The sequence below is a fragment of the Oryctolagus cuniculus genome, chromosome 7 (assembly GCF_964237555.1).
Source record: "Oryctolagus cuniculus chromosome 7, mOryCun1.1, whole genome shotgun sequence".
NCBI lineage: Eukaryota > Metazoa > Chordata > Mammalia > Lagomorpha > Leporidae > Oryctolagus > Oryctolagus cuniculus.
In genome coordinates, this window is record NC_091438.1 from 39,338,822 (window position 1) to 39,362,068 (window position 23,247).

At 40.4% G+C, this 23,247-nt stretch overlaps 1 protein-coding gene and 1 long non-coding RNA gene across 2 annotated transcripts in view; one reads left to right on the plus strand and one right to left on the minus strand.

The window, feature by feature from the left end:
* LOC138850520 (uncharacterized) overlaps positions 1 to 23,247 on the plus strand; it is a 133,900-nt gene that overhangs the window by 54,885 nt on the left and 55,768 nt on the right. The window lies entirely within an intron of this gene.
* On the minus strand, positions 9,872 to 14,479 carry LOC100352593 (serum amyloid P-component). The gene is made up of 2 exons (XM_002715288.5): positions 11,603 to 14,479; positions 9,872 to 11,493 (listed from the first exon to the last, which is right to left on the minus strand). Exons 1-2 carry the CDS (start codon positions 11,664 to 11,666, stop codon positions 11,096 to 11,098), a joined length of 462 nt encoding a protein of 153 aa, XP_002715334.4. The 5' UTR covers positions 11,667 to 14,479; the 3' UTR covers positions 9,872 to 11,095.

The window sequence follows — 23,247 nt, forward strand, 5'->3', positions numbered from 1 at the left end:
TTAGATTTTCTGAGTGAGAATCATTGGTGGATAGCTCTACTGAAGAAAAACCTCTGGTCACAGTGCAGAAGGAGCAGAATTGATGTCATTGATGTTAGTGAGACTTGACTTTCAGGAACATTTCCACAGGGGTAGAGGTGGCATGTGCTGGGCTGAGAATGGATGGTCTGGGGGAGAAACTAATGGTAAAATTGCTTTGTTATAAAGTTTTTTAAAACATTTTTTAATTTATTTATATATTTTTAAAATTTATTTGACAGTAGAGTTGTAGACAGTGAAAGAGAGAGAGACAGAGAGAAAGGCCTTCCTTCCATTGGTTCACTCCCCAAATGGCTGCTACGGCCGGTGCTGTGCTGATCCGAAGCCAGGAGCCAGGTGCTTCCTCCTGGTCTCCCACGAGGGTGCAGGGGCCTAAGTACTTGGGCCATCCTTCACTGCCCTCCTGGGCCAGAGCAGAGAGCTGGAGTGGAAGAGGAGCAACCAGGACTAGAACCTGTGCCCAAATGGGATGCTGGTGCCACAGGCGGAGGATTAACCAAATGAGCTATGGTGTCAGCCAGGTTTTTTTTTTTTTATTTATTTTTTTTAGAACTTGAGGGCTTAGGGGCAAATAAATTCCAGATAGAAGGGGGAATTGGCAAAGTGAGAGGAGGACCAGCAACACAACAGAAGGTTAGACCTTAAGTGAAATAAATAATCAATTTCTTTTGGCAGAGGGTATTTTTATGAATAAAGAAGCATGGTATTTGATGAAAAACTGTTTGCTAAACCAGCTTATGATGTAACCTTCCTGAAGATCCTAAAACTTTCATTTAAAGCTGCCACATGGGTACTCTTGAGTTAGTGGTATTTGGGTAGTAGAAGAAAGTAGATAATGACCAGGTGCAAAGAAAAGCCCCATGTGCATGGAGCCAAATGCAAAGTGAGCAGGAAAGGAAATGCATAGACCTCTCCTGCCCTCTCTGCTTCCTTGCAAACACACACAACATTTCTTAAAAATTTGGGGAGAGGCTCAGATTGCCACCGAGTATCTTTTTATTTTATTTTATTTTATTTATTTTTTAAATATCCGTTTATTTATTTGAAAGTCAGAGCTACAGAGAGACAAGGAGATCTTCCATTTGCTGGTTTACTTTCCAAATAGCTGCAACAGCTGGGGCTGGGCTAGGCCAAAGCCAGGAACCAGGAACTTCTTCTGAGTCTCCCATGTGGGTGGCAGAGGCCCAAGCACTTGGGCCATCTTCTACTGTTTTTCCCAGACCATTAGCAGGGAGCTGGATTGGAAGTGGAGCAGCCAGGACTTGGGCCAGTACCCATATTGGATGCTGGCATCATAGGTGGGAGCTGTATCCTCTCCGCCACAATATCAGGCCTGCCACAATATATCAAATGGTGATTTGTACCATTTTGCTTATTGAACAAGATAACACCAGCAGGTTTGAAGATTTTGGCACATTTAGGAAAGCATACTAGATTCCTAGGAATTGAGGAAACACAATTTAGGAAACATTGTGGGTGTTCTGGAACATATACCATCATGGAAAATAAAGAGCAAGCATTTTGAGTAGAGATAAGTATCTCATCTATAATAAGGGTAATTTACGTGAAAAGATCCCTGATGACAATCTGACAGGCAAAGATTAAGGATAGTGACAGGGCAACTCTGATCAGCTCTTCAGAAAGGATGGCTAGATCTAGAGTTGTGGCTACTTTATCTAATTTAACTATGTTTAACTCAAATTGAAAAAAATTAGCAATTTCAGTGTGCCAGTCACATTAGCCATATTGCATATGCTAAAAAGCTACATGTGAGAAGTGGCAAGCATACTTGACAGCAGAGACAGCAAACAGTTTTTTTGGTGGGTGAAAGTTTTGTTGGACTGTGCTATTACACTGTCTTATAGATGTGTGGATTGCATGAAAAAATAACAACATCAATACCATGATATTCTGCCATGTGGTTAATATTATGTGTGTGTGTGTACTCATCGATGTTTTTATATGTGGGATAAAATGTCTGAAACAATTTGCACCTGAAATTATGATGGATTCACTGTTACAATGGGGTGGGAGTGAGATTACGGGGAACTCTGACTTTTACACTGCCATGCTTACAGTGATGATTACGGCTTTTATGCTAAAACATTTTAATTTTGAGCATAAAATTATGGCTTATAAGTAGACTGGAGAAGTCAAGGAGAATGACAACTGAGAACAGGTATTAGATCAAGTAAGAAAGAGGATGCTGCTATCTCATTGGCCAGTTTCAGGAGCGTGGCTGGGAAAGCCTGTTTACAAGGAGTACACAGAGATAGATTTTTCGAACATGTCAGAGGAGATCAGCAGATCTAATGCACATTTCTACTTCATGATGAGCCCATGGTGATGAGAGATCTAATATGGTCAAGGGGCAAGGAAAACCATAGACATAGTTGGATTAGCAAAGAGGAAGAAAATATAAAACTGAACTGAGGCAGATGAAGAAACAATTCCTAGGATCTTTATCTTAGTGACTGAAAAGTGCTGCTTTCACTCCAAATCAGCCACTGATTTGTTGTAAACATGTTTCAAATACATGGGAATTTATTCTCTCTGAACAAGTTATAAAGGTATAGACAGGAGAGCTAGTGACCCAGTAGACCGTATGCTCTAAATGTAGGTACATGTAGTACATGTAGGTACTAGCAATCATAATGGACAGCACAGAAAGTATGGAGATGGGCCAGGTGCATAGCCCAGGTTTTATAAAGAAAAAAAAAAGAAGGAGAAGTAAGTTTATTGACCATGCTACATATTTGATTTTGATTGAATGGGTGATGAAAGGATCTTAAGACAAGATATTCTTAAAACCTGGGAAACAAATGCAAAGAAGGAAAGAAGTAAAGTTAAATCAAGACATATGAACAGCCCCCTTCAAATCAATATTTGTTCAGCATTTATTCAGAGGAAAGGTTATGAAGTGTGTGAAGGAAATATAAAGTACCACCAGGAGGGGGACTAGCACTTTACTACCCACCGCTCTTCTTTAGCCAACACACACACATAAACAAAAGAGCCTGTGGCCAGCATTTTTCTCTCTTTTGTTAGACCTGGAGATATTTTAGATTCCCTTGTAGATTAAAGGCAGTTACTTGGTTGTGGTTACTTTTTAAACCTGCCTCTTTTGAGGTGTAGAAACTAACTAAAATTGTTACTGTGGAGAAATTTATGGCTTAGATGGCAAATATGAGGGCTGTGACTTCCTGGCAGTGAGGTAGGTCCCAGTGAAAGAGATGGGGAGGTATGGGGTACAGGAGTAAATCATGTTGCTAGTCCCCATTGTTCTTCTTATGGTCCAACACAGAGGGAGTTGAGTAGAAATGAACACCAGTAGGAAAGATACCACAAAAGGTACCCTGGTGCCAAAGAAGTGTGTGGCATGAGTGGTCAGTTCCAACAGTGGAGGCTGGATGGGGTGAATTCTCAGCAGTTAGCATTTAGAAATTTTTTGAAAAGATATTTATCTGAGGGCCGGCGCTGCAGCTCACTAGGCTAATCCTCTGCCTTGCGGCGCCGGCACACTGGGTTCTAGTCCCGGTCGGGGCGCCGGATTCTGTCCCAGTTGCCCCTCTTCCAGGCCAGCTCTCTTTTGTGGCCAGGGAGTGCAGTGGAGGATGGCCCAAGTGCTTGGGCCCTGCACCCCATGGGAGACCAGGATAAGTACCTGGCTCCTGCCGTCGGATCAGCGCGGTGCACCGGCCGCAGCGCGCAGGCCGCGGCGGCCATTGGAGGGTGAACCAACGGCAAAGGAAGACCTTTCTCTCTGTCTCTCTCTCTCACTGTCCACTCTGCCTGTCAAAAAATTAAAAAAAAAAAAAAGAAAAGATATTTATTTGAAACTCAGAATGACAGGGGTGGGGAGGGAGAGAAAGAGAGAGAGAGAGACCGCAAGTGAGCAACCTTCCATCTTCTGGTTTATTTCCTAAATTCCCACAACAGCCAGGGCTGGACCAGGCTGAAGCCTGGAGCCAGGAACTCCATACGGGTCTCCCATGTGGGTGGCAGGGTCCTAAGCACTTGGGCCATCATCAATTATTTCTTTTAAAGATATATTTATTTATTTGAAAGTCAGAGTTACACACAGAAAGAAGGAGAGGCAGAGAGAGAGAGAGAGAGAGAGAGAGAGAGAGAGAGAGAGGTCTTCCATCTGCTGGTTCACTCCCCAATTAACCGCAATGGCAGGAGCTGTAATGATTCAAAGCCAGGATCCAGGAGCCTCCTCTGGGTCTCCCATGTGGGTGCAGGAGCCCTAGAACTTGGGCCATCCTCCACTGCATTCCCAGGCCATAACAGGGATCGGACGAGGAGCAGCCGGGACTCGAACCAGCACCCATATGGGATGCCGGTACTGCAGGCGGCAGCCTAACCTGCTGTGCCACAGTGCAGGCCTCACATCATCAACTATTTTCCCTTGTTCCTTAGCAGGGAGCTGGAGCAGAAGTGAGCAGCTGGGACTCTGATAAGAGATGCCAGTGTCATCAGTGTGGCAGCAGTGGCTTAACCTGCTGCTCTACAACAGTGGCCCCAGGAATCTATTAACAAACTGAAGGACTGGCTTAGCACCAGATGGTCACCTCTTTCTTTCTTACCCATTGCTTTTTTGAGTCTCTGCCCAGCCAGAACTGAGTACAGCTGAGCACAGTAGCAACAGCCCTTCTACCAGACATCTCTGTGGCTGTACCCTAAGGTGTTTCAGTGTAAGCAACACACTGGTGGATAATTTTGAAAGCTTAGTATAGAGCAGAAAGGAGCTTTCAAAAATGATTTATACATTCCAGAAGGATAAAACCTATGGGAGAGTAAGAACACAGAAATGTGCTCATGCATCAAACCTGTAGTCTTGAAGCTAAGAATCATACCAGAGGAAAAAGAAAAGTGGAGGGAGAAAGACAACTAGAGAGTGAAGAGGAAATGCCATTTACGGGAACCATGGATACCCCTAAATATTTCAATCTTTATGAGCAACATTTGCACCTAGAAATAGAATCTGTACTTTTCTTCTAGGAAAAACAATTAACTGACATATAAAAATTGTACATGTTCATAGGGTACTGTCTGATGCTTTGGTAAATGTATATATCATGTAATGTCCTGTTAGGGTAAATGCATATATCTATTCAATGCTTAACATTTATTTTACAGAAAACACCCAAATCCTATATTCTAGTTTTTAAATAGAGAAATATGGATTACATTATCTATTGTAACCCTACTGTGCAATGGAACCCTAGGACTTCTTACTCCAATCCAGCTATAACCTCCTCGCTGTCAATCAAACTTTCTCCATCTCTCCCTCCCATTTTTCCTCCACAGCCTCTAGCGACCACCATTGTATTTTTTTAAAAGACTTAATTATTTATTTGAAAGTCAGAGTTACACACAGAGAGAAGGAGAGGTAGAGGGAGAGAGAGAGAGAGAGAGGTCTTCCATCTGCTGGTTCATTCCCCAGTTGGCCATAATGTCTGGAGCTGCATCGATCCAAAGCCAGGAGCCAGGAGCTTCCTCCAGGTCTTCCCACGTAGGTGCAGGGGCCCAAGGACTTGAGCCGTTTTCTACTGCTTTCCCGGGCCATAGCAGAGAGCTGGATCAGAAGTGGAGCAGCCGGGTCCCGAACTGGTGCCCATATGAGATGCCAGCACTTGCAGGGGGCGGCTTTACTGGCTACACCACAGTGCTGGCCCCTACCATTGTATTTTTCTTTTAAGAGATCACCTTGTTTTTTAGATTCCACGTATGAATGAGATCATGTGATACTTATCTTTGTATGCTTGGTTTATTTCACTTAACGTAATGAACTCCAGTTCCATTTATGCTATTGCAAATTAAAGAACTTAAAATATGTGAAGTAAAATTAAGATTCCATAGTTACATTCTGTGTAAAGGAATTGTGCAGTTAAAAAAAATAGTAACCCCTTTTACCAGACCTCCCTCCCTCCCCTTCCCTTCCCTCCCTTCTTCTCCCATCTTCCCCTCTCCTTCCTTCTCCTCCCTGCTACTCCCCTATCTGCTCCCTTTAAACAAAACAGGTGTAAGGATCTAGGAATGGAGGAGTTGACTTTTAAAGAAACTGATGATTACATGAATGATTTAAACAAACAAGAGAATAATGACTTTTCTTTAGGATAGAAGCCTTCTTGGATCCAAACAGCATCCACCTTCCTTCTTGAGTTTATGAAACTGCCATCTTTTCTGATTTTGGAATATACCAGGAAATTGTGACTTATTTATAAAAGATCATGGCGATGCCGGGAAATGATTGCCATTTGTTATTACAAGAAATAATAGAATCATTGTATCCTGCAAAGCTCTTGTGTTACGTTCTAGGTCAGTCTTATTGGATTAGTAGGTCACTATATTCACTAGAGTCTGGGTGCAGCACAAGGTCATATTCACATTGAGCCTTCTGGCCCTATTGGTTCTGTCTTTGGAGGAACCACCATCTAGAAAGGAACTGTGAGAGAGACACTATTATCTAGCTCCTGTCTCTTGGGCTGATTTGCCAAAAGACTATGTATCCTGTGCACAGAGTCAAAATTCAGCAGTGAGCCGAGGATTCTCATTACAAATGGGTCATGTAAGGAATAATAGGCAAGCTTTTGTCTCACATGACCTGGTACTTACTTTTCTTCTAAGGAAAAATATCTCAACGTAGTTGAAGACATTTTGAATGTGATATGGCACCCTTGTGTGTTCACTAGAATCCCTGTTAGTATTTTGTCTTTAGTTAGTTCTTATCAGTAAAAATGCACCAGTGTAAGTCAGATGTACCCCTCTGTGAATTTGGAAAGAGCTTGTCTCATTTCTTCTATTAGCAGAGGACTTGCATAGGTTTGGCCAGGTAAGAATTAGGTTTGAGGGCATGGGACTAAAACTGGAGCATAAATATTTCTTTTTGTTTGTAGAAATCTATCAGGAAGTTAAGGCAGATGATTTTACAGTTTTAGAGAATTATTCTCATGTTCATTCTCATTATTGTCAGAGCTAACAGTTACTGAGCACTTATACTGTATCACAACATGTGCTGAATATATGGTCATTTCTAATCCTCACAAGAACCCCATGAGGATATATGAAGAGGCTGCTACAGCCACTAGGGCTCTGGGTACAGTGCTTTGTACCTTTGTGCCTTTGGTCTCACTCTAGACAGAGCTGTATGACTGTGGGCCTTGGTGCAGTATACCAATAACATTAGGTTAGCTTTGTTTTTCGTCTTGTGGTTGTCTGTCATGTGATGCATATGCCTCTACAAGTGTTCAAACTGTGTGGTGGTGCCTGTAGGCATCTTATGAAGAATGGTCATCACAAAAAAAAAAAAAAAGAAAGAAAAGGAAAATCTTGGAATATTATGGAGTTCATTTTATAAGTTAATCAGCTATTTATTACCATCAAGGTAAGGATTAAAGGTGACTCAAGTCCTGTTTCACTTTTCCTTCTGTTTTTTTTTGAATGGTCTTATTCCCATGAATGTCTAAAAAGCTTCCATCTTGCTCTCTAAATGCAATCACACATTGATTCTCTTGAATGCTGATAAGACAAAACATCTTTTTCATTCCCTCTCCAACTTAAGCCTAAGCTAAGGCATAACTCAAATTAAAAAAGACCATTACTTTCACCTGAGACCTCCCCACAGAATTTCCCATACAAAACACACAGAGAATTAATTGTAAGACCTCTTATCCAGGAAAATCCTTTATGAATCTCTCTGGTAACACCAGTCCTGAAAACATGTGGTTAAGAGCTCTCACTTGTTTTTCTGTAACTAAACAATATGAATCGAATTCTTATTTGTACGAGACTAGAAAGCTACTTTTCTTATTGGAGATGTTTCCTGTGATTTGCATTGCATATCTTGTGTGTTTCTTGTTCTACCAGCCTTAGTGATGAGTCTGTGGAGGGTGACAATTATCAAGGCAATTATTGAATCACTACTTAATCATTTTCTTGGGTTATCATGACTTCCAACTCATTCCATTTTTCATAAGGATTCCGAGTCACTCAAGTAGTTTCCTCTATGACTTTTGCTGCTTTCTTTGTTGTGACAACCACTGTACCTGAGAAAAATGCCCAAAGCAAGTTGTAAGAAATCTCATCTCTATTTTAAATGATGTTAAAATGAAAATGTTCTTTCTTCAGTTTTGAATGAGCCCTTGATAGGATCTGTAGTAGATGATAGAAATGGTATACATAAAACCACTTGCATGAAAAATTTAGAAAGGAAATGATTAAGAACCAGATCTGTGAATCTTTTATCCTTTGACCAGCACAAGATGTACTGAGTAGAAAGAACGTGAGGATAGGGGAAAAAAATAAAAACTTCTCTAAAGAATTTTGAGAGAGCTGTTTCTTTTCTGTTGGTGCTTGGAGAGAGTAGCGGGTCATGTTTCTGGAACCTTAAGAACGTGGTTATAAGTCTTCTTGCTTCCTTTATCTCAATTCTAGTGAGAGGGCTTCGCTGGAAGCAATTGGAGACTCGAAATATGCTCCTTATGGGAAACTCAGAGGATCTGAGAAAACTACAGTACTGTAGAAGCAATACAATGTTATCTGCATAAAGATCATCTTAGACTCTAAGGGTGATGGATCAAAGGATGCATGAGTATTTCTTTTGGATGAAGTGTGCACCACATAGAAGAAAGAACTGAGGTGTAGTTATTTTGAATTCTGTCCTAAAGATGCATATCAAGGAGGCAGAATGTTCCCAAGAACAAGAAATTAGATACGAACATGTCAAATCCTAGGAGACAGAGAAGTTGCGAATGATCACAAAGAGCAAATGATACATCTAAAGCAGATGAAGTTGGATGCAGGACTTAGAAGAAAGCTTAAAGATGTGAGAAATGGATTACAACATAGACTGATTATTAAGAGGAATCCATGTTTAGATGACAAGGCTTATTAGCATGATTGTTCATTCCATGTTATATTTTCAAAATCTGGCACAGAATCTAGCATAGAGTAGTTGTTCAATAAGTAATTGAACAAATGGATGACACTACAAGAGACTATGCTGGCTTAGTTTTTGAAAAATGTTTTAGATTCCTGGGCAGAGGAGAATGTGAAACTATAACAGTCTACCATTGAATGTTTATACAATGTTATTGCCATGTGTTCACATGATCTTGGTAAAAACACCTGTTAGAAAAAAACAGGAGGGGCTGGCGCTGTGGCATAGCGGGTAGTCACTGCCTGCAGTGCTGGCATCCCATATGGGTGCTAGTTAGAATCTTGGCTGCTCTACTTTCGATCCAGCTGTCTGCTATGACCTGGGAAAGCAGCAGAAGATGGCTGAAGTGCTTGGGGCCCTGCACCTGTGTGGAAGACCCAGAAGAAGCTTCTGGCTCCTGTCTTCAGATTGGCCCAGCTGCGGCTGTTGTGGTCATCTGGGGAGTGAACCAGAAGATGGAAGACCTCTTTTCTTTCTCTTCCTTTGCCTCTACCTCTCTGTAACTCTGCCTTTCAAATAAATAAATCTTTTAAAAAAATAGGAAGGTCTTCAGAGTACAAGTTTATGGAAAGGTGGTTAATTTTAAGAAAGCATAAAGCATAAAGCAAGTTTAATTCATGAATGGCAATTGAAAAAAAATTTTCTACCTTGCTAAAATCAATGTCTAAGCAACTTAATGTTCTCAATGGCTTCTAACTTACCAGAGATAAGATTGAAAATATTCTTATAAAAGCCCTGTAGTTCACTTAAGTACCTCTGCAAATATCCTGGTTCTATCTCTTCCTCTGTGTCCTGATCTCACTACACTGCCACAATTTCTTCCAGAGAGAATGCCTATGTGACTGTGTGTCTATTCAGAGTGAATGGCATCATGAGTTTGAAGTAAACACTTAGGTTATCATCTTGAAGCTTTCACGGATGTTTGCTTTCTGTTTTCTCTTGGCTTCATGTTCTGTTATCTCTGGGAAAAAGATGCCTTGATTTCCCCCTTAGCCCAATCCCTGTCTGGGATCCTTACTTCTCTGGGAAGGCAGCTTATATCTATTGAAAATGTGCCAGGCACTGTGCTTATCATAATCATGAAAATAACTGCTAATAACATCTGACAGTTACTTTGAAGGATTATGATTAGGATGTCACTTGCTGCACTTGGAGTTGAACCTGGAATGCACACAGAGAGGTAAGCAGACCAGGTATGGAGGGGAGAGTCACTCTCTGTGGAATGATTTTAGAAAGAGGATTCATGGGAGTAACATTCAGAGTATATTTTCTTGATGACATCAGGGCAGCATTATGAAAACCAAATATTGTACAATACAATTGGGATTTTGAAGATATAAAGGCATGTTTGTCTTCACACAAAATTATCCCAGTCTTACACATTTTTAGTTTTCATTACGACTTCTTGTAGGATTTTCCCCCTTGTCTGATTACTCACTGTCAGGTTTTTAACTATTGCTTACTTATCTCATTATGGTTGTCTCCCTGGAGCAACCTCATACTTCCTTTTGATTGATTTGTAGCTGGAAAAACAAATAGAAGGATTTCTATTGAAATTTGACACATATTTTGAGTTGTTAATAAAATGATTTTTAGTAGCTGATGAGATTTTTCTGCCACCCTCCTCATTGAGTGCTTTGGTTTTGTGATAGTGTTCTAGTTACTTAAACTTTCCCTCCCTATACTTTTTAATCTGGTTTCTCTGGATAATGAAATATTAGATATAAGAAAGAAATGTTTGGAACTATGACACACTTTAAACAAATGTGGATGGCATAATATAATAGTTTTTATTAGACAGACATGTAGATAAAAATTCAAAGAGAGTGGTACAGGTATCCAGTTGCTCTAAGCAAATCTGTCAATCATGTCATTTTCAAGTGCTCTTGTTAATTCAAGAACTTAAAGCCACACCAGGGGTTTGATAATGACGTATCCTTTCATTTCATAGTTCAGGGCCTGCCAGTCTAGGACATTAGGATTGAAGGCAGAACCCTGATATGTTAACAAGATGTCTTCTGGAGATAGCACAGAGTCCCACATGTACACATCCCCAATCTCTCCCACAAAGGACTGGCTCTTATCAAACCCACCCCCATAGGAATCCTGCTCCTACCCTAGGACAATCTTGGGGTGAGCATCAACAGAGTAACCTTGCCTCAGACCCTTTTTCACCAAAGGTTTCCCATTGACCCAAAGTTCAGCAATGCCTGAAGAAGACTCCCAGCTGGTACAGATGTGCACTGGGGCTGGAAACTCTTCATTAACCTTGAATGTAGCTTTGCTATTTCCAATATACAGACTGTACTCTCCAGGTTTTCCTTTATAAAGGAGCAGCTCATTTTCCCTGTTTTTAGCATTACAGGAGAAGAGGCTGTAGCCACAGGTAATGTCACTATAGGCTCGAAGACACAAGGTGAAGCTCTGCAGGGGATTATCCAGCTCTTTGATGATATTCACATGATTAGTCGAAGATTCTCTAGGGAACACAAAGACTTTCCCCCTGAGGTCTGTGGAATCAAGAAAGAAAAATGACTTTCACCATAAACACAGAAAAATAGCCCAGAGTCAACCTGTTTTCTCATTTCATGTTTCTTGACCATCCCCTGACCTCCCTACCTGTCTGAGCCAAGGTTTCAGTGAGGCTGGTGAGGAGAAACACCCAAAGCAACAGCTTGTCCATGTTCTTGTCCTGGGCTGTTGCAGCAGCAGTGATGATCAGGATGAGGGTAGCTGACAGCACGGAGCTATGTCCACCCAGCTTCTCTAGTTATGTAGAGTTTCACTGTCTTAGAACTCAGGCTGTTCAGGGTTTATTTACACATTCCATGATGATGGGGTATGGAGAGCACCAATGACGTGTGAGTGATTTTCCAGAACTTTCTCCTGGTGCCAGCAATCAGAGGGGCACATGGGAAAAGAATGGTGAAGCCCTAGGCTAGGAAATCAATCAGAGTTATTTATTAGACACAAATGGCTGCCAGAGCTCCAACCCATGACCAAGATTTCATTGCTGAGAAGGGAGTGGTTGTGGAGTTGCAGGGTTGTGGGGTGCTGAAGGGCTGGTCCCACACGAGAGTTTCCCTCTGTTGCGCAGGGGCTTCTGTGTCTGAGGACCGTATGCTCTACCAGGAGTTCCCGAGCCATGTCAGTAGTGGAAATAAGGTCTTTTCTTCTTTTTATAGTTCTGTGAAGTAGTCTTCTGTTTGTAGGACAGTCTGGGTTTCTGCTTTCTGCTGAAGACCCTGAAACATTCCCTCATCTTTGATGAACTCAATAATGAGTAGTATGTAATGGCATTGTTATGGGGAATCAGGCAATTGGAGTATAGACTATCTCCTGCAAACTTACTATTTTTCTGCTACTACTAATTACCCCTCTTTCTTCTTTTTTATGTCATGGTACTTCCTTATCCTAGATTTCCCCATTTCTTATTATAACTTGTTTTTCTGGAGACCTACCAACTATGTGCAGAGATACCCCCATCTTTCCCAGTTTTGCTCTACTTTTCTTTGAGTCCTGGCTATTGAAGGTATATCTAATCCATCTTTAGTGATGACCTCATATATTACACTCACATTTTCTCACTAAATCCTAGCTCTATGTTAGATTCTGAGGATGCAGTGGTTCTGCCTCTCATGTTACTCCAAGAAACTTCATCTCCTTTTTTTCTGCTACTACTTAAATTTTCACATTTAATTAGCTGCCACACTAACCTGCTCTGTCTTTAAGAAATCAAATTGAAAATTCTCTTTCAGGCCACATTACTTTGCTGCTGTCTGATCCTTAAATTCTATGAAATCTTCATTCTCAACAAATTGTCTAGTCTTTTGTTGTTCTCTCTTCTTTCAGCTCACCTTAGACTTTCTGATGAGTTTTTTCAATTTCATAATAACTGCCACCAAGAATTCACTTTCCCTACCATTGTTCAAATTATGCTTCTAATCTTCACCTCTGGGCAGTTTCCATGCTCTGTTCTTTTTTTGTTTTTCTAAGCTGGGTCCCAGGTTGTGAAACTTTATTTGGCTTGTTGCACAGGAAGAGTTAGCATTGGAGTTTGAGTTATAACCTATTGACACCTGACTTAATTATACCCCAGCCTGGAAGATGATAGTATTTTCAATTTTGCTCCAATGTGGTTACGAACTTTTACCCAAATACTGTTATCCGGTCAAACATAGCAAATTGTTGTTCTTAATACATTCCTGGCTTTCTTCTCTTGTTACTTCTATTTATTGTCTTAAATATATCTTATCATTGTGTTTCTTAAAATCCCATTTTTCATAATTAATCCAGAAAGCAATCTGTCTCATGAACACTCCTGAGATCTCAACTAGAGATTATTTTTCAGCTGTTTTGAGGTTCATATAGGAACAGGACATCAAAGAAGGAGGTATCTTTCTCTGAAGGGAGGAGAGAACTTCCACTTTGATTATGGCCTTGTCTAAATAAGATCAGAGTTTGTGAACTCAAGCAGCTTCCGCAGCCTTGGAAGGTCATGACAAGAGCCTCCGGTGATTACTTACATCATAAATAAGAGTGTCAATTGTTAAATCAACAATGGGAGTCACTGTGCACTTACTCTCCATGTAGGTAAACATTTCTTTGGTTATTAGTATAAAGTGACTTGTTTAATTGGAATTACATCAAATTGAGAAATTTCTGTATTGCAAAAGAAAAAATCAGGAAAGTGAAGAGTCAACCAACAGAATGGGAAAAATATTTGCAAACTATGCAACCGATAAAGGATTAATAACCAGAATCTACAAAGAGATTAAGAAACTCCACAACAACAAAACATACAACCCACTTAAGAGTTGACCAAGGACCTCAATAGATCTTTTTCACAAGAAGAAATCCAAATGGCCAACAGACACATGAAAAAATGTTCAGGATCACTAGCAATCTGGGAAATGCAAATCAAAACCACAATGAGGTTTCACCTCACCCTGGTTAGAATGGTTCATACACAGAAATCTACCAACAACAGATGCTGGAGAGGATGTGAGCAAAAAGGGACACTAACCCACTGTTGGTGGGAATGCAAACTGGTTAAGCCACTATGGAAGTCAGTCTGAAGATGCCTCAGAAACCTGAATATAACATTACCATACAACCTAGCCATCCCACTCCTTGGAATTTACCCAAAGGAAATTAAATTAGAAAATAAAAGAGCTGTCTACACCTTAATTTTTTTGCAGCTCAATTCACAATAGCCAAGACCTGGAACCAACCCAAATGCCCATCAACAGTAGACTGGATAAAGAAATTATGGGATATGTACTCTATAGAATACTATACAGCAGTCAAAAACAATGAAATCCGGCCATTTGCAACAAAATGGAGGAATCTGGAAAACATTATGCTGAGTGAAATAAGCCAGTCCCAAAGGAACAAATATCGTGTATTCTCCCTGATCAGTGACAACCAACCGAGCACAAAAAAGGAAACCTGTTGAAATGAAATGGACATTATGAGAAGCAATGACTTGATCAGCCTTTTTCCTGACTGTTGAGGAACAACTTAATACTTTATCTCTTGTAGTATTTTTTTTTGCTCTACTTAATATTATTGGCTAAACTCTTTAATTAACACACAATTATTCTTAGGTGTTTAAATTTAACTGAAAAGTGACCCCCATTAAATACAAGAGTGGGAATAAGAGAGGGAGGAGATTACAGTTTGGCACATGCTCAATTGGACTTGCCCCAAATGGTAGAGTTAGAAACGTGCCAGGGGTTTCCAATTCAATCTCATCAAAATGGCATGTACCAATGCCATCTCACTAGTCCAAGTGGTCAGTTTGAGTTCACAATTGATCATACTGATAGGTCTAAGAGTCAAAGGGATCACACAAACAAGACTAGTGTCTGCTAATACTAACTGATAGAATTAAAAAGGAGAGAACTATCCAACATGGGAAGCGGGATACACAGCAGACTAATAGAATGGCAGATGTCCTAAACAGCACTCTGGCCTCAGAATCAGTCCTTAAAGCTAAAAAGACCTTAAGGCTAAAAAGCCCATGAAAGTATTTCAGGCATGGAAAGCCAAGACACTGTGGGAAAAAAAAAAAAAAAACCTAAATGAAAGATCTCTGTGAATGAGATCCCAGCAGAAAGAATGGGCCATCAAAGAAGGAGGTACCTTTCTCCGAAGGGAGGAGAGAACTTCCACTTTGACTATGACCTTGTCTAAATAAGATCATAGTTGGCAAACTCAAAAGGATTCCATAGCCTTGGCAACTCATGACAAGAGCCTCGGGTAATTACTGATGCCATAAACAAGAGTGTCACTTGTTAAATCAACAATAGGAGTCACTGTGCATTTACTCCCCGTGTAGGAGCTCTGACCTTAATGTATTCTACTATGTGAATTAATGGTATAACTAGTACTCAAACAGAACTTTACATTTTGTGTTTCTGTGTGGGTGCAAACTGTTGAAATCTTTACTTAGTATATACTAAAATGATCTTCTGTATATAAAGGCAATTGAAAATGAATCTTGATGAAGAATAAGATGGGAGAGGGAGTGGGAGATGCAATGGTTGCAGGTGCGAGGAAGGTTATAAGGGAAAAAGCTGCTATAATCCAAAAGTTGTACTTTCAAAATTTATATTTATTAAATAAAAGTTTTAAAAAAAGAATTTGGAGTAGAATTTCATTTCTGTTATTTACTAGTGGTTGACTATTGTGAAAATCAGTAAGTTCTCTGAAAATTAGTTTACTTTTCTGTGAAACAGAGAGAACTATCCATCCAATAGTGATTTTTTTGAGGAAAAAATGAGAAAGTATATGTTCTATGCACTTTATGCATTTTAAGGCCTTTATTACTGTTTTTATGAGCTTTCTCAGACTAAACATAATTTAATGTGTAACTCTTTCCCCTCTAGATTGAATCTGGGTATTAGATCTTACTCATATTTACGTCATCCATTTTGTTTATTAACTTTTCTTGTACATGAAAAGAATCTGATATATATTTGTGGAATCAAAGGATCCAAACAGGGTGAGAACTGTTCACATGAAAACTTTTAGTAGCAATGCACATAAAGTAAAATTGAGTGATATAAGCAGGTTGTTCTGTAAGTAGGACCTAGGAAGAATATCCTTGATTGAAAACCTAGGGAATATGCAATTCATCCCCAGGATGCTAATTACTGAGTGGCATAAAATTCAGAGAACACAGAGTTCACCAGCTGCTCTTAGTTTTCATCATAAATTAATAAATTATTATTCTGTTAACAAAATGATTTGATGATCAGTGTCTAAAAGAGCTTTCAGGGGCTGACACCGTGGCTCACTTGGTTAATCCTCCGCCTGTGGTGCCAGCATCCCATATGGGTGCTGGGTTCCAGTCCCTGTTGCCTCTCTTCCAGTCCAGCTCTCTGCTGTGGCCCTGGAGTGTAGTGGAGGATGACCCAACTGCTTGGGCCCTGCACCTGCATGGAGAGAAGGAGGAAGCACCTGGCTCCTGGCTTCGGATCAGTGCAGCACCGGCCGCAGCGGCCATTTGGGGGTGAACCAACGGAAGGAAGACCTTTCTCTCTGTCTCTCTCACTGTCTAACTCTGCCTGTCAAATTAAAAAAATAAAAAAATAAATAAAAGAAAGAAAAGAGCTTTAATTAATGGGAGATGAGTATATGGGGCTAGTCTGAGGGATGAGTGAGCCTGGAGAGATTGGAAGTAAGGGGGTTTATACTGCAAAGGGGTGAGTAAAGGGCCAGAAATTACATAAGGCATGAAACTGTTATGCTACGACAAGTAAAAAATAAAACTTGGTTGGAAAGTAGGATTCATAGTGGAATGGGAAGAAGAGAGGAGATGTAGGATCATATTCTTTAAAATTTCCTTCTCTGAAATATGTTTCTTGGGCCTTAGAAGAGGACATTTTCAGCTTCAGTATTCATCAAAGTAGAAATTGAAGATTATTTGTCTTGAAGAAAGGATGATTTTGAGGTCAGATGTAGAAATATGAATGCTGAGTCTTCAGAACTGGGAGGAGCTTTCAAGGCAAACCAATCCCTGCTGCTGCTGCTGCTGCTGCTGCCGGAGGGTCCTGGGTGCCTTCTTGCCAGTGAGTTTCAAGTTAGAGGTAGTGGTTCTTGTCTGGGTGACTCTGGAAGGGCTGAGGTTATTGAGTAAAAATGACAATATGTTACAAAAAACCAGACACCCGTGTTCCTCAAGGAGCATTGTCCTGGTTACATGAGTTGGCGTGCAATAAAGCTTCCCCTTGGAAAGGAAGGGGACAAAGGCATAGGAAGTGCTAGAAACATGGTTTGACTTAGTTGCACAAAGGCAGGGATGTGAGCTATAACTAAATGTTACCTGAAGGATTAAACAGTACCTTAAAGATACCTTCTTAAGCCTTGTATGTTTATGGAAAACTGAAGTCATAATAACCATTAGGAAAGGTTAAAAAACAGAAAGAAATCAAGTAGAATATGAGTTTACACTTGATTTTTGTGTTAATAAAGAATTATTTGCTTTGTGTTCCATTAACTGTATGGAAATTTAAAATCATCTAGATGGAAACAGGCAATGGAGACATCAAGAATAATTAATTACTCTGAGGCATAGTTGTGTCAAATCAAATCTACAAAATCTTATACTGATGGGAAGATCTTATAGTAAAGGAAAAAAGGGAAAACATGGAAATTTTAAAAATAAAAAATAATATAAAACCAATTTTTTTCAAAATTATTTATTTATTTATTTTTGAGGGACACGAGTGATGGAGAGAGAGGAGACAATGAACATATGCAAGTCAGCTTCAATTCATTTCCCAAATGCTCGCCACAACTGGAGCTTGGCTGAGACAAAGCCAGGTTTCCTATGTGGGTGGAAGAAACCCAATCACTTGAACCATCACTGTTGCCTGCCTGTATCTGCACTAGCTGAAAGCAAGAATCAGTATCTGGAGCTACGTGTCCAGCCCAGGCACTCAAATGTGAGATGCAGGTGTCCCAACTGGCAGCTTAACTGCTAGACCAAACACTGTCCCCCAAACACTTCTTCACAGATTTCACTCCAAAGTCTTGATTTCAGTCCATTTCTGTTGCTATAACTGAATAAAACCAACTAGGTAGTTTATGGAAAATAGAGTTTCATTTAACTCGTAATTGTGGAGGTTGGGAAGTCCAAGAGTTTGGCTCCAATATCTGGTGAGGACCTTCTTGCTGCATCATAACGTGGTAGGGGATATCACGTGGTGAGACAGAGCCAGAGAGTCATACAGAGTTTGCTTTATTTATTTATTTTCTTAGAAAGCATGATGTGCACTATTTTTTGTTTGAATGGAAGAGAGACAGATGGAGGTAGGGATAGATATATAGATATATCCATAGATATACATCAATAGATGCATAGATGATAGATAGATAGATAGATAGATGATAGATAGATAGAGATGGACAGAAAGACAGACAAAACTCCCATTTGCCTGTTCATTCCCCCAAGGCTTGCAATGGAGTTTCCAGGGCTAGGACTGAACCTAGGCATCAGAAACTCAATCCAGGAAGGAACCCAATTACTTGAGTCATCACCACTGCTTCCCGGTGGGAAGCTGGAGTAAGGAATTGAATCCAGACACTTTTATATGGGTCAGGAGCATCCAACTAACATTCCAACTCTCCAAATGCCTATTCCCAGAACTCACTTTTATAATATAGCCATTCTCTCAATAAATCATTAATACATTAATCCGTGAATGGGTTAATCCATTCGTATGAACAGAGCCCTTGTGATTCAGTCACTATCCAGTATCCCACTTCTTAAACATCATTGACATGTGACTTTGGAAGTTTAATTTTCCAAACATGAAATTCAAGTGACACATTCAAAACATAACACCTAGAATTTGGAAAAATAGGATGCTTCTAATGCAGATGGGACAACTGAAAGGAAGTCAATTTGGAGGAGGTAGAGGGTAGGTGGAAGTTTGGTTTCCAAAATGCTAAATTTGAAGTGATGAGATGACCTACACATAGAAAAGGCCAGTGGAGAATTTGAAATATGTGACTGACATTTGGGATTTGAAATTTAGGCTTCAAAGAAATAAACATATGAGTGATGATGAAACACAAATGGATTATCACATATGAACAAAAGAGAAGAGAAAGAAAATCTCAGGAGCCAAGCACGGACTTAAGGGAACATTTGCATTCATGAGACTGGAGGCAAGAGAAGAACTGGGAGGGTGATGGGGAGACAGAAAATCGTGTTTGGCAGATAGGAGGATAGTGCGTGTGGTGTCATGGAAACCAAGTTAGTTTATGTTTCCAAGAAGCAGTGTCCAGTGGTATCAAGTGCATCAGATAGATTTAAGAAGAAAGGATGCTGGATTTAGCAATAAAAAATTTCATTGGTGACCTTTGAAAGAGCAATTTTTGTAAAGTGAGCATGGCAGAATTCAAGTTTCAGGGGATGATGGGAGGGAGAAAGAGGAGGAAGTCTGTTTCCTAATTTCAGTAACTCTGACAAAGAACAAAGGAAAGAACCAGGATTCTCCTAGGAGATTCAGTGTCCATTGTATATGTCCCACATAGATTATAAAAAATCTCTTCTCTGTAAAGTGACTTTTTTTTTTTATTTTTTGACAGGCAGAGTGGACAGTGAGAGAGAGAGAGACAGAGAGAAAGGTCTTCCTTTTTCTGTTGGTTCACCCCCCACAGTAGCCTCTCCTGCCGGCATGCTGCGGCCTGCGCACTGTGCCTATCCGAAGCCAGTAGCCAGGTGCTTCCTCCTGGTCTCCCATGTGGGTGCAGGGCCCAAGGACTTGGGCCATCCTCCACTGCACTCCCGGGTCACAGCAGAGGGCTGGACTGGAAGAGGAGCAACCGGGACAGAACCGGTGCCCCAACTGGGACTAGAATCCGGTGTACCGGCGGCACAGGCAGAGAATTAGCCTATTGAGCCACGGCGCCAGCCCGTAGAGTGACTATTGTGCCTCTGTTTCCCACCTCACAACACTCCACCCAACAACAGGGAGAAATCAGTGTCCACCTGAGATAATGACTGACCTTTCTACCAAAGTAATTCAAGTTCTAAATGCCAAGCTCCATGTTGCTGGAAGTCCCTATCTCCCCTTCTCAGTTCTGGCATTTTCACAAATTACCCTACAGCTTTCCAGGTCCCATTGATACACCTTCGAGAGTGACTAGGTCATGAGGACTCTGCCCTCTCGAACGAATTAAGATTATTATTATGAGAGCGGGTTTGCTATAAAAGCAAGTTCCCACTCTCCCCCGCTCTCCCCCACTCTCTCATGCCCTCTTGCCATGTGGTGCCTTCCACCAAGTTATGACACAATAAAAAGGCCTTCACCAGATGGGGCCACTCAGTCTGGAACTTTCCAGCTTTCAGAACAATCAATCAAACAAACCTTGCTTGTTTGTAAATTACCAAATCTCCGGTATGCTCTTATAGTAGCACAAAATGGACTAAGAAAATTGGTACTGCGAAGTGGGACTGTTGCTACAGCAATCTGAAAATGTGGAGGCAGCCCTGGAACTGGATAATAATGGGTAGGAGTTGGAACAACTTGGAAAAGCAGTGTAGAAAAAGCCTAGATTTCTATGAATGGAGGAGTAAGGGCAAGTCTGATGAGGATTTGGAAGAAAAGAACTGTAGAGAAAGTTTGAAACTTCTTAGAGATTACTTAAGTGGTTGTGTTTATGATACTGTTAGAAATATGGACAGTACGGGCCATTCTGGGTGAGGTCTCAGATGCAACTATGGAACAGGGTATTGGAACCTAGAGTAAATGTCATCCTTGTGATGGAGTTGCAAAGAACTTGGTGAAATAATGCCCATGTCCTAGAGAACTGTAGAAGGGAGAGCTTACGAGCAATGAACTAGGATATCTGACAGAAGAAATACCTAAGCAACAGAGCATTCGAGATATTGCACAGGCACTTCTGACCATGTACAGTAAGATGAGAGAAGAGACAAATGAGATAAGTCAAAGGTAGATTTTATGATTAGAGAGGAAGTGTGTAACTTGTTTTGGTTTCACAGGCTCACAGCTGGAGGGGAGTTTGAGTTGTGCTTGAGTTTTCATGTCTCATTTAGATGAGAATCTGGACTTTTGACTAAATACTGGGATGAGTTAGGATTTGGGGGACTAGCTGGATGGATTTTTATTTTGCACATGAGGAGGACACAAATTCTGAGGGCCAGGGATGGGATGCTATGGTTTGGACATGTCCCAGTGCCAGAGTATTGAGAGGTGGGACTTTTAAGTGTATTGGCTCAAAGGGACTCTGCTGTCATGAGTGCTTTCAAGGCATTGCTATGAGAGTGGGTTTGCTATGAAAGCAAATGGAACCCTCTGGTTCTGTCTTACGTGCTTTTTCACCGTGTAATGTTATTACACAGCAAAAAGGCCCTAACCACATGTGGTCCCTTGAACTTGGACTTCCCAACCTCCAGAACGGTGAGCCTTTTATAAGTAATGCAGTCTGTTTTGTCCTGGTACAGAGGCACAGAACGGCCAAGACAACACCTGGCACTGTGACTGACCTTTTTTTTAAGCGGCCCTTTCAGACTCTCGGTACTGGGCTCCAGGCTGCTGGCAGACTCCTTTCCATTTCTGACATCTTTGCGATTTGGCCTGTTACTTTCCAGGTCTCATTGACACTTAAGAGGTCAATTCTCTGCTACTAATATCAGGATTTGTTTGTAAAAGAAAGTTCTTGCTTAGTTTGTTTACTTCTACTTTTGAGTTCAGTGAGCTGAATTAGACCATGTCACCTCACTGAAAATGTTACTTTTAAACTCTGAATTTAACTTAAACTGCTCTAGAATGTTACAGTATTTATTTCTCAGCCTTTATTATTTGCTATATATATACATTATCACATATCATTTGAGAAATTGTCGTAGTTTTTATAAAATTTAGTTTTTGCTGCAGAGATGGATTTATATACAACTTTTTGAATATAAATATTAATAAAATTTACCATTCATTGGTAAATGAATTGGCCACAGCCATCTCCATGGTGTCTCCAATTCCCTCATGACACTGCATCTATGGAGAAAATGATCATGGAAAAAAAATATAATGGCAGGGACTCAGTGTAATTCAGAATAATTAATAGAGACACAATGTACCTTAGTATAATTGAAAAGTTCCATTCCCTACGTTTAGGGGCATATTTCTCAGCCTACACTGATGGGACGCATGTTCTGAAGAAGAGGGCAGGTTTATCACATGTGTGGCTAGAAGAGGATAGGTTAGAGCTGGCTTGCTTCACACTCCTCATCATTTTTTTCCAATGCCATATTTCTGCCCATGACCTAAAGTTCATGCCAAAACAGGGATTATCCTATACTGACCCATCTAATTGAGATTTTAAAAATTTCAGAATACACAAACAGAAAGTAAAGAAATTGTTATAATTCACCTTGCTGGGTGTTTCCTGCTTCTGTGAGTGTTGTCATCTAAATATCAGCCAGGAATGCCATCATCGAAGCTCTCACCCACACTGGCTATGTGTTTTCTTTCCTGAGCATGCGGGCTAGTTCAGAGACTGCATTACTAGTCATTATTTTATAGTGTCCACTAATTACATAGCTAAGAAACCCTCAGTCTTTTTTGTCTTTGTCACTTTGGCTACCATAAACTACTATCTGGTTGTCTGGAGATTCCTAAGGCACAGTCTTTGTGAATAGGAGGGAACTGGCCCAGTCGGCATATGGTGCCTTTTACATTGACTTGACTACAGTAATAGTTCAGATGATACTTGCATTTTATTGGCACTTCTGTGACACTGTGACCCATTTCGGTGATGTCCTTCCTACCACAAAACTCTTCTACATTGACAATACTATCCATGAAATCATACTATGTATGCAGGTACTTTTAAAAGTTTATGAAAGACGTATATCATGTAAAATATCCGTGATTTCACAGGTATTAATGGAATTTTTAGAAATTTTTATTTAAGGGGAGAGAAAGGAGAGAGAGAAAGAGAGATAGAGATAGAGATAGAGATAGAGATAGAGAGACCTCTCTGCTTATTCACTCTTCATAACAGCTCCTGGTTGGAAACCTGGAACTTAATCCAGATCTTCCATATGGATGACAAGGACCCAACTATTTATGCCATCACTACTACCCAGTATCCACTTTATCAGGAAGCTGCAGTCAGGAACAGAGGTGGGTCTTAAACCTATGCACTCTGATACGGGATGTGCTAAACCAAAACTTTTCTCTCAGTATTTCACAATTTTTTCTCACCAAAATAAACTTATTTTA